Source organism: Sinocyclocheilus grahami, unplaced genomic scaffold, assembly GCF_001515645.1.
Source record: "Sinocyclocheilus grahami isolate Dianchi unplaced genomic scaffold, SAMN03320097.WGS_v1.1 scaffold198.1, whole genome shotgun sequence".
NCBI lineage: Eukaryota > Metazoa > Chordata > Actinopteri > Cypriniformes > Cyprinidae > Sinocyclocheilus > Sinocyclocheilus grahami.
Window position 1 is genome coordinate 251,493 of NW_015505377.1, and position 11,306 is coordinate 262,798.

General features: G+C 39.2%; 3 protein-coding genes across 3 annotated transcripts in view; 2 read left to right on the plus strand and 1 right to left on the minus strand.

The window, feature by feature from the left end:
• Nucleotides 1–866, minus strand: part of LOC107595196 (rho GTPase-activating protein 44-like) — a 32,360-nt gene extending 31,494 nt beyond the window's left edge. Inside the window, exon 1 of the mRNA XM_016285539.1 lies at nucleotides 605–866. Within this exon, the coding sequence (XP_016141025.1) occupies nucleotides 605–657 (53 nt within the window). The 5' untranslated portion in view covers nucleotides 658–866. The remainder of the gene's footprint in view (nucleotides 1–604) is intronic.
• A 609-nt stretch (nucleotides 867–1,475) lies between these two features.
• On the plus strand, nucleotides 1,476–5,530 carry LOC107595221 (NADH dehydrogenase [ubiquinone] 1 beta subcomplex subunit 8, mitochondrial-like). Its single transcript, XM_016285564.1, has 5 exons — nucleotides 1,476–1,640; nucleotides 2,127–2,253; nucleotides 2,356–2,455; nucleotides 4,998–5,153; nucleotides 5,372–5,530. Exons 1-5 carry the CDS (start codon nucleotides 1,520–1,522, stop codon nucleotides 5,462–5,464), a joined length of 597 nt encoding a protein of 198 aa, XP_016141050.1. The 5' UTR covers nucleotides 1,476–1,519; the 3' UTR covers nucleotides 5,465–5,530.
• A 482-nt stretch (nucleotides 5,531–6,012) lies between these two features.
• The window catches only part of LOC107595197 (protein transport protein Sec31A-like), a 47,234-nt gene continuing 41,940 nt past the window's right edge, over nucleotides 6,013–11,306 (plus strand). Inside the window, exons 1-6 of the mRNA XM_016285540.1 lie at nucleotides 6,013–6,145; nucleotides 6,782–6,874; nucleotides 6,966–7,089; nucleotides 10,197–10,392; nucleotides 10,473–10,568; nucleotides 10,655–10,663. Of these exons, the coding sequence (XP_016141026.1) occupies nucleotides 6,796–6,874; nucleotides 6,966–7,089; nucleotides 10,197–10,392; nucleotides 10,473–10,568; nucleotides 10,655–10,663 (504 nt within the window). The 5' untranslated portion in view covers nucleotides 6,013–6,145; nucleotides 6,782–6,795. The remainder of the gene's footprint in view (nucleotides 6,146–6,781; nucleotides 6,875–6,965; nucleotides 7,090–10,196; nucleotides 10,393–10,472; nucleotides 10,569–10,654; nucleotides 10,664–11,306) is intronic.

Below are 11,306 nucleotides of genomic sequence, written 5' to 3' on the forward strand. Positions count from 1 at the left end.
ACAGATAGATAGATAGATAGATAGATAGATAGATAGATAGATAGATAGATAGATAGATAGACAGACAGACAGACAGACAGACAGATAGAGGCTAATAGGTTTGGGTCTGGGGTCAGGACAGGTGAAGGATGCTCTAGAGGCCCACATCAGGACCGCTCCACAGATGCCCGTCTGTCTCCATCACTACATCACTCCATCACTCCATCACTCCATCACTACACCACTCCACCACTCCACCACTCCACCACTCCACCACTCCACCACTCCATCACTACATCACTCCATCACTCCATCACTCCATCACTACACCACTCCATCACTCCATCACTACACCACTCCATCACTCCATCACTACACCACTCCATCACTCCACCACTCCATCACTCCATCACTAAACCCAAGAGCAGCATCAGATCTCCTCAAACACACAGACCAAACAACACCTCGCGCTAACAGCCCGATTCTATCATTTCCACTCTAAACCTCACGTTTTTACATTTGCATATGTGAATACATAAGGTAAAGCTGATCATATATTCACGACACGTCGACTGATCGCCGTTTGCGCCGTTATTCGTCCCGCATCAGCAGCGAAGGTGTTTACCTGCCCACGGTCTGGTTGGCCAGTTGTCGCATTCGGTTGAATTGCTTCTTCATCTTCCTGCACTGTGCGCGTGAATCCCGATGGAAGAAACACCAGCGGACATTCCTCACTTAAAGAACACCCTCAGGAAATATTCCACGACTCGGGCCATAACGAACGATTCCTCTTCGGTGCAACCATCACCTGTCGCGGAAGAAAACGCCAGAAATCATCATTTGCGCGTCCTGCTCGTCGCTCGAGACTCGGGATGCTCCGCTGAGCGCTGGTGACGCGGCAGGGCAGCGGGGCATTGTGGGTAATGTAGTTCTGCGAGACCGGCTGGCCTACAATGTGTCAGTCTGAAGGTCGCGAGAACGTCTTGCATTCAGTTTATGAGCTCAAAACTACCAGCAGGCGACTAATAAAAGCTAGTTATCCTAACAATGTTGCCATCGTGTGGATGTCTTGAAGAAGTACAGCGTTGACAGAGAATCAAAATTCAATGTCAAATTAAAAAAATAAAAAAACAAAACAACTGTTTTATAATAAGCACGTGCTATAACAAGTCTCGGTTAGTAGCCTACACATAGCAAGTTTTTTTTATTATTATTATATAATAAATAAAAAAAATTTACTTTAAAACTTTCCTTTAAAAAACTAAATAGAAAGTTTGAAATCTCTATTCGCCTCTCTACCTCAAACTATCTCATTATTATTTATTATTATTGTTTTAATGTATTTTTATTTTATGTCTTTTTGTACTTCTTCTATTGATTCTTGCTCCTTGTGTTTTTCACAGTGACTCTAAAAAACGTTTTGACTTCACATTTATACAAAACAATGTCTTATTGTGTAAAACCATTTATTTAATAACTTGCGGTCACATCGTCATTGGGGGCGTGTCCTCTGTGCAGAATCGGTGACGTCAGTCCGCGCATGCGCGCTGCGGAGTGTCAGAGAGGAAAGATGGCGGCCCTCAGAGCGGGTCTCTTGACCCGAGCTCTTACTAAAGGAAAAACACCGGGAATCCCAAACATTATCCTCGGAACAAGAGCAGGTGCTGTCGTACACATGTGCTATTTCATATTATGGGAATATAGGCTATGAAAGCAGCGTTTTATAGCATTTAGTGAGTGATAACCTTCATGTCAAGGCTGCGGAGCTAACATGCTAAGCGAACCGCTAATACTGTGTTTACGTGATTGTAAACAAATGCAATTAATTGTTAACTGCTTTGCATTAGGATTAATTGCTGTTTTGTTTTAACATAGTATAAATTAAATTCTGTGTTATGTTTTTTTCTACGTGTGTTTCTTCAAAATATGCAATTTTGTTGGCCTTGTGTGCACCTGATTGTGTATTATTATATACTATAGGATGTATGTTTTTTAGATGATAGATTTAATTACTTAACTAGCTATCTAAAATACAAGTTTGTACATGTTTTTGTTCATGTGTGTCTAAGGTAGTCTGCAGAACTCTTTTCTTGTCAGATTTCTTCTCTTGTTATTGTGTGTAATGTGTAATCATAATAATGTTGCAGCGTCTGGTCCTTCTAAGGACACATTACCCGGTGCGTACCCCAGAAGCCCAGAGGAGATGGCAGCGTCGGCCAAAAAATACAACATGACGCTGGAAGATTACAAACCTTATTCTAATGACGGCATGGGGTGAGTGTCTGTAAGCACACGTTGAGTGAATAATGTATTTAGTTTCCAGGAAGATGAATGGCTGGTGATGTATTTAAATACATTTGCTCTGTTGTTACGCAGGTACGGAGATTACCCCATGCTTCCGGAGCGATCGCAGCAAGAGCGAGACCCCTGGTATCAGTGGGACCATCCAGATCTCAGGAGGAACTGGGGAGAGCCGGTGAGATTAACGTTCATCCTATAAATCCTGGTTTTTGTTTGATGCATTTACAAAGCCATGTTTCTGTTTTTTGATACTTGACCGCATGCACATTTTTAATGCCCGCTCTTCAATTCCATTGCATGCTTTTTGAAAGTACTATAGAATATCGTGTTTAAAGCACCATGCATTTTTGCCTACATGGTGACACGACTCTTGTTCATAAATTAACATCTTGTGAAGACAAAAGCTGCATGTTTGTAAAAACAAATCCATCAAGACATTTTTTTTTTAGGTTTAATTTGGTTCATCTTAGGTCAAATAGAAAGTAACAATGACGTAAATAAATATAGTAATATACTATAAATAATAGATATACACATATAACATACAACCATACATTAATTCAGGCAATCATAGTTATACATTCAAATAAAGAAAGAAAGAAAGCGAATAAATTAATAAATCTCCTTAAAATATTTCAGAAAAGGGCTCCAGACTCTCAAAAAAAGTTTAGGCTTTTTTTTTATCGCAAACCGAATCTTTTCCGTCCTGAGAGCTTGTAAAAAATCAGAAACCCATTGGCGATAAGGAGGGGGAGCTGGCTGCTGACTTCCAATTCATAAGAATAAGCCGCCTAGCCAGTAGAGTTGCTAAGGCTAGACTACACTATCAGCCTATGATATGTTTAATTTAACAGATTCTGGCAAAATCAATAAGACACTTTTAACCCATAATCCATAATAAGCTTCCTCCAGTAGGGTTGTGATGGTGAGGAAATTTTCCCACCGGTTAATCGACGTGTGACAATACCGGTGTCACCACTGGGGCTTTTCCTCGCTTTCCTTCGCTTTTAAATAGCTTGAAAGCGCTGTGCGCATTTTACTTTCACTTTCGAATTAGTGGCAGGTCGGCGTCAATTGCTTGAATGCAACAACAAGATACAACGTCAAACTCACTTTAGCCTATATATAAAACATAGAACTTTTATTAACAAAACGAATAAAAATACAGCATGCTATAGGGCAGGCTATGCGTAATATAAAATAACAAATAACTTACATAAAGATTAAATAGGTATACAAAACTGGAAACAAGTAAACATGTATAATATGTAACCAAATGAATAAGAAAGTAGAACGTTTATTAGCAAAACGAGTAAGAAAGCTTGGAGGCACGGCGTACACCTTGATGTCAAATAAAATAAATAAATGACACAAAGTTTAAATAAAGTAAAAATCAGCAAACAATGTGGAACCAATTAAATATAAAACGAATGTTTCCAAAATCAGCTTAGATAAACGGCAAAAGTCAACAGGCTTTTCAAAATCCAAAATACGACCAAACAGGCGCTTTTGCATTTCGTTTCGAAACTAAATCATCCGCGATCGTCTTGTATGTCTCACCTGACTCTTCTTGTCAGTCAGCTCGACTCACTGTAAATAGGCAACGGTTTTATTCAGAGGTTTGTTTAACTGATTTTTTAAAAAATGTATCACCTGAATGTTTTTTTTATAATTTTTGTCTAGTGTAGGTTTGAAATGTCTTTTTTTTTAATTGTATACCTTGTATAATTTTTTCAGAGATCGCCATGAAAATAGCCTTGATGCTGGCATGGTGTTAAAAAGAGAATAAATAGATTTAAATAGCTTGTAAATGTGGCGTGCGTATATTACTTTCACTTTCAAATTAGCGTCAATTCGGCGTCAAAATACAACGCCAAACTTACTTTAAATCATAGAACCTATTTATAAATCATAGAACTATTATTAACAAAACGAATAAAAATACACCATGCTATAGGCTAGGCCTAATATAAAATAACAAATAACTTAAGTTTAAATAGGTCTACAAAACTGAAAACAAGTAAACACCGTGGAACCAAATAAATAAGAAACGTAGAACGTTTATTAGCAAAACGAGTAAGAAAGCTTGGAGGCGCGGCATACACCTTGATGGCAAATTAAAATAAATAAATTAAAGTTCAAATAAAGTAAAAATCAGCGAACACTGTGAAACCAATTAAATAAGAAACGAGTGTTTAAAAAAACTTCCGAAATCATCTTGGATAAACGGCAAAAGTTAACAGGCTTTTCAAAATTCAATATACTGCCAAACAGGCGCTTTTGCATTTCGTTTCGAAACTAATTCATTCGCTATCGTCTCGTCCGTCTCACCTCACTCTCCTCACGTGATAAATTAAATCTTGATGTCGTTCGGCATGCTGCAATGAGCAGCCGCGTTCAGTTTTTAATCGCAGTGTCTGTTTTCTAAATGAACTAACTTTATATTATTACTATGAAAAATCAAAACGACGGTGGGGGTCGGTGCCGCGGTGGGCATGTGACGTAACCGGTGTTGCGTCTTAACACCGGTATCACCATCAACCGCGGCAAGCCTAGCCTCCAGTGAAAAAGTCCATCTCACATCAAAACCCACACACATACTGTATTTGTTCAGAGCTGTTTTGGCTTGTAAACAGTGCTTGATCTCTGCAGATTCTCTCCCGATTCAGACCTTTTCTTTTACTAGAGAGAGTGAATATTTTGTGCTGTTTGTTTAGATGCACTGGGACTTCGACATGTACATCAGGAACAGGGTTGACACGTCTCCGAGCCCCGTGGAGTGGAGGACGATGCGGAACCAGCTGCTGGGGTTCGTGGGCTTCATGCTGCTGATGTTTGGTTTGGGAGAGATGTTCCCCTGCTACCAGCCTGTGGTGAGTAAAGGGAGAACTGCACAGTAGAAAAACGGTTCATTTACAGAACATTTCAAAGGGAAGCGTGTTATTTCTGCATCACTAGCAAACTAGGAATTGCAAACTCTTTTAGCTTGTGATTTTTTGCAACCAATTGCACACCAGGGTTATTTTAACAGTACATAGTATTCCACAGATGTTATGAATGAGTCTCATCATCAGCGTGTTTCTCTTTCCAGGCTCCTAAACAGTATCCTTACAGCGACCTGTATCTGGAGAGAGGCGGAGATCCTGCGAAAGAACCAGAACCTGTCAAGAATTATGAAATCTAATGCTAGAAACCTCTCCGTTGCATAACTTGTGTATATTTCTGTCTCTCTAATAAAGTTAACTTAAACGTCATCTGTCGGATTGACCATTTCTTACCTTTCATTCAAATGAGACCTTAAACCGTCATCAGCACTTCATTATGTGTAGTATAATTACTAATAATGATATAAATAACATTTTTGAAACTAAGAGAACATCTGTTGTTCCATGTAAGTGGAGTCTGCTGTTCAGATGCGTGTTAGTTACGTGCATTTATATTATATATGTAATAAATCAATAATTGTATTACCTTTTAACATCAGATGGGATGTCTTTGAACTAAAAGTTCTAAAAAAAAAATGCTTTTAAGAAGAACAGCATTAAGTGTTAAACAATAATTGATATAATTTGTGTGTAGCTGGCTTTTTCACTTATAAAATCTCCTAAATGTTAAAGTAAATTTTATATTGGCACTGTTGGCTTAATTTAATTAGTAATTTAAGCGATGTTGGCGTTAGCAGAAATATAAATCGCGTCGCCAGATTGGCAGTTTCGAGTCCTCATCGTTTCGTAAACACTGTCCCTCGCCGGCTGCCGTACTGGACTACAATCCCGCGCCGGACTACATTCCCCATGAGCGCCGCGCGAGGAGCGCCGCTAAACTCTCTTCAACACACAAACGAGACTAATAGTCACAAACAACCGTAAGTACACACACAACACTTGCTGTAATCAGACGTTTTTAGGATTAAATCGAGGTTGTGAGGTTAGAATGGCGTGTGTGATCGCGATCTCATCCGTGTGTTTAGGTTTGTGGAGCGTTAGCAGGTTAATGCTAACGCTAAAAGCAGATAATCAGGAATAACCTGCGATTATAAACATACATTTCTGCTCTATATAGCCTCCACGAGACGTGTATTACACGTATAGTTTACGAGGATGAAAAATTAATCTGATACTATATATATAATTGGAGTCTGAGACGTAATGTATGCTGTATTTGACGCAGTGTAGTGCTACTCTTTTCGTGTTAATGTTGTTTCTAAGCGTTTTTATTTAACTTAAGATTAAGATACGGGTTCTTTAGGCTGATCTGACGTTGTTAAATGACATACTTAGTTGCATTTCGAGTTTGCACGTACATACAAAATTGTCTATTTGTTGTTATTCCCTATTTACTTGTTCTATTTTTATTCTTTCATTATCTGTGTCACTGTCATTGTGTTGGAAGTCACGAAAACAAATTCCTCGTATGTGTAAACATACAAAGCTGATTCTGATTCTGATGAATGCAGATGCATGGCATGTCAGATTGTCTCCTCATGTTCTCTTCTCTTCAGGATTTGGGAGGAAGATGAGGGTGAAGGAGATACTCAGGACGGCGACACAGGCGTGGAGTCCTGCGACGAAGCACCCCGTGTACCTGGCCTTAGGTGACTTCACCTGTCAGCTGGTGCTTGTATTATTCAGACGCATCCAGAATGCTGGAGTGATCTGGTCTTCTTCACTGTCTCGTGTCTGCAGGAACCGCAGCGCAGCAGCTGGATGCATCCTTCAACACCAGCGCCGCTCTGGAGATCTTCGAGATGGATTTCGCTGACTCCTCCATGGACATGAAGCTCAGAGGCACTCTGCCCACTTCTAACAGGTCCGTTATTCTGGAAACTTCGACTGTGTTTGGAATATCATACAGTACTGCTGCCATATGATGTATATTATACAGCATACCATTCAAAAGTTTGGGGTCTGCATGATTTTTTATGTTTTTGAAGTCACCGAGGCTGCATTTATTTGATCAAAAATACTGTAAAATTGTGAAATATTATTAGAATTTAAAATAGCCGTTTTCTATGTGAATATCTGTTAAACCGTAATTTATTTCTGTGATCAAAAGCTGAATTTTCTGCATCATGACTCCAGTCTTCAGTGTCACATGATCTTCAGAAATCATTGAAAATATGCCGATCTGCTGCTCGAGACACGTTTCTGATTATCAGCGACGTTGAACGCAGTCGTGCGGCGCGATCATTTGTGTGGAAACCGTGATGCATTTTATTTTTCAGGATTCACAGATTCGAAAGAACAGCGTTTAGGCTTTCACGAAAAAAGAGAAGAAGAAAAAGTTACCGAATGTTAAAAGCGTTTTACATAAATTTTAAATGACTTTTGCGTAGACGTACACATTCAGAATGTGTAGAAATCTCGTTGAGGTGGTGTCCTCGTCTGAAGGTATTTGTGAAGGGATTGTCTGGGTGTGTTAGGAATGTTTATTACAATCTCTCTCCACACTGAGCTCTACAGAAAACATTCAAAACGTCTACTTAGCTCTGGCATGAAGTGATGGAGCTGCAGCAGTTTGGTGATGTGCCTTCCTGAATTTATCTTTATATTAATAGCATTTCCCCCCAGCAGTGACACAATAGCAGAAATACCGGTTGAACAGCAGCTTTGGTTTAGAGAGCAGAATGAGTTCTGGGCGATCTAACACGCACAAACACACGTGTGTGAACCGGTTTCGTCGTGTGTCACTCTCACTGAAGTGTTATCAATTTGTCGTTTTACAAATTGGCACAAAAATGGAATTTCCAGTTTTTCTCTCGGGTTATTAGTTATATATATATATATGTATGTATATGTGTGTGTATATACAGTAGTCAACATTTGAAGTGGCTCAAAAAAATTAATCAAAGTTGACCTAACACAAGAACACATTTTAGGACAACTTTGATGAAAGGTTTTGATCCACTTCAAATGTTGACTACTGTGTGTGTGTGTGTGTGTGAGAGAGAGAGAGAGAGTGTGTGTGTGTGAGAGAGAGAGAGAGAGTGTGTGTGTGTGAGAGAGAGAGAGAGAGTGTGTGTGTGTGAGAGAGAGAGAGAGAGTGTGTGTGTGTGAGAGAGAGAGAGAGAGTGTGTGTGTGTGTGTGTGAGAGAGAGAGAGTGAGTGTGTGTGTGTATATAGTACCCTCCATAAGTACTGTTTGCTGTGGAGTCAAGACATTTGCAAATATGATTAAAAGATTAATATGAGATTATTGGGTGATTCAACACATAGATGTTTCACCAAATAAAAAGGACAGCACTTTTAGTTTCATCCCACTATCTGATGTGAGCACAAGTATTGGAGCAGTTGCCTCACAGTTCTCTGTAAGTGATCGGCTGTGTCCCGTTGCATTAATTCTTCAGATATTAAAAGCAGGGAATGTGTGGTATCAGTTATATCCGTAGCTTCTGCATTTGATGACGACACACGCAAACCAGGATGAAGATGAGAGAAAAGCAAGCAATTTGGATGCTAAAAGAAAAGAGGAAGTCAATTAAAAACAAAGAGCGTGGAGAAATCAAGAGTTTGGAAACCATCAGCAACTAACAACGACCTGATCGGCAATGAGAGACAAATCATAAAAGCTGTGAAAATGAACCGTAAAATCACCAACAACCTCCAGAAAGCTGGGTGAGGCTCTGACAATCTACTGTGCGCAGGAGACTTCGACACAGAATTACAGAAGCTACAGCAAGATGCAAACCTCTGATCAGCAACAAAAATTTAATGATGATTTAACGTATGATGGCAGCAGCTGAATGAATTTAGAAGGGTACAAAACCATCTTGGCTTCCAATATTCAAGAAAAGGCCACCAGACTCATCAGAAAGTGCTTCATATTGCATCAGGACAGTGATCCAAAACACCCTGCCAGTTCAGTCGAGGAGGTTATCAGGGCAAAGAAACATAGAGTCTTAGATTGCCCAAATCAATCTCCAGATTTAAATCTGGCTGAACATGAATTTCCACCAGCTGAAGAGGAGACTAAAGGCAGAAACTCCCCAAAACAAGCAACCGCTGGAATTGGCTGCATTAAAGGCTGAGAAACGCATTTCAAAGGAGAAGACCCAGAGTCTGGTGATGTCTGTGTGATCGCACGCACTAAATAATAGCTTTTAATCCTTTACAGTAACTGTTCCAATACTTACGCTCACATATGAACTCTAAAAGTGCTGTCCTTTTTTATTTGGTAAAACATGTATGTGCTGAAACGGCTAATAATAAAATGTGGCATTCTGTAGTTTTGTCTCATATTCATCTAAAAGTACATGTAATGTGTCAAGGTTGCAGATTTTGCCTAAAGTTATCACTCAGTGGGGACCAGCTAGTGGTGCACAAAATGCTGCTAATGTAAAAATTTAACCCTGCAGCACAAAAGCAGTGTTAAGTCGCTGGGGGATATTTGTAGCAATAGCCAACAATACATTGTATGGGTCACAATTATACATTTCTCTTTTATGCCAAAAATCATTAGGATATTAAGTAAAGATCCTGTTCCATGAAGATATTTTGTAAGTTTCCTACCGTAAATATATCAAAACTTAATGTTTGATTAGTAATATGCATTGCTAAGAACTTAATTTGAACAACTTTAAAGATGATTTTCTCAATATTTAGATTTTTTTGCACCCTCAGATTCCAGATTTTCAAATAGTTGTATCTCGGCCAAATATTGTCCTATCCTAACAAACCATACATCAATGGAAAGCTTATTTATTCAGCTTTCAGATGATGCATACATCTCAATTTTTATGACTGGATTTGTGGTACAGGGTCACATACAGTATTATGATAGATAATATTTTATTTTTAGCATATCTAATGAACATGGGATTTGTGCATTTATTGTTTTGTTTGTTTTTTAATGTAATAATTTGTTTAATAATTGTAGCTGAAAATAATCAGACATGAGTTGAATCGTGTGTGTGTCAGGTTTCACAGTCTGATCTGGGTGGCGTTTGATATGGAGGTGAAGGGCTCGTCCGGGCGGCTCATCGGCGGCAGTGAGAGCGGAAGCGTGACCGTCTTCAGCCCCGATGCTATTCTCAGCGCGGCAGAGGACGCCGTGATCGGACAGTCCAACAAACACACAGGCCCTGTGCACGCGCTCGACTACAACCGCTTCCAGGTACAGCTCAGACTCTCGCTTAACATCCGATCACATCCGCTGACGCTTTCACAAACACACGCGTGTTTCCTCCGCATCAGAGTAACCTCATCGCCTCCGGAGCCAGCGATTCAGAAATATACATCTGGGACTTGAACAACTTCAGTAATCCCATGACGCCGGGCACAAAGTCACAGGTAGAGGAGCCTTTCTTTCAGTTCTGTATTGTCTGGTCAGTGTTCACAGCATCGTAAAGTGACTGCGTTTGTCTCTGTCTCTTCAGCTCTGTGAGGTAAGAGGAAGGTCGTTGGTTTTTGTGAGGGTTTGTGGTGGTTTTGCTGTGGTTTGGGTTTTGATTGACCTCTTCTCTAACCATTCATCTCACTAAACAATGGGTTACTACCTAAAAACACAGTTCATCTGAGTGTGTTTGGTTGTTTTGAACAGTAATGAATTGCAGTAACTGCATTAAATCTTCACCTGGTGGTTTGTGGGAAAGTCACAGATTCTCGGGTGGTTTTAGCTGCATGCTTGAGCATGTCACTAAAAATGTATATATTTTAATATTAGAATGGGTGTCTACATGGGCTTAGATAGATATATGCAGTTGATAAATATTAAAATGTACACTTTAATATGATAAAGAATGGCTACATGGGCTTAGATAGATATACTGTATGAGGTCACTATATATTTATTCATTGATATATTTTAATATTATAATGGGTGTCTAACTGGGTATATATAGATATGAGGTCATTAATGATTAAAACATGTATTTAAATATTATAATGGGTGTATACATGGATATAGATAGATATGAGGTCACTAATATTATAATGGGTAGCTAAATTGGTATAGATATATATGGGGGTCACTAAATATTTTGGGGGGGGAAAAAAATAAAAAATATTAATGGATGGCTAAAATGGTAT

What these genes read in the sequence shown, in the direction of transcription:
- LOC107595221 (XM_016285564.1), top strand. Translation starts at nt 1,520, where the DNA reads ATGCGCGCTGCGGAGTGTCAGAGAGGAAAGATGGCGGCCCTCAGAGCG. An exon ending in TATCCTCGGAACAAGAGCAG is followed by an intron (nt 1,641 to 2,126) that starts GTGCTGTCGTAC and finishes ATAATGTTGCAG; the next exon opens with CGTCTGGTCCTTCTAAGGAC. An exon ending in GGAGGAACTGGGGAGAGCCG is followed by an intron (nt 2,456 to 4,997) that starts GTGAGATTAACG and finishes CTGTTTGTTTAG; the next exon opens with ATGCACTGGGACTTCGACAT.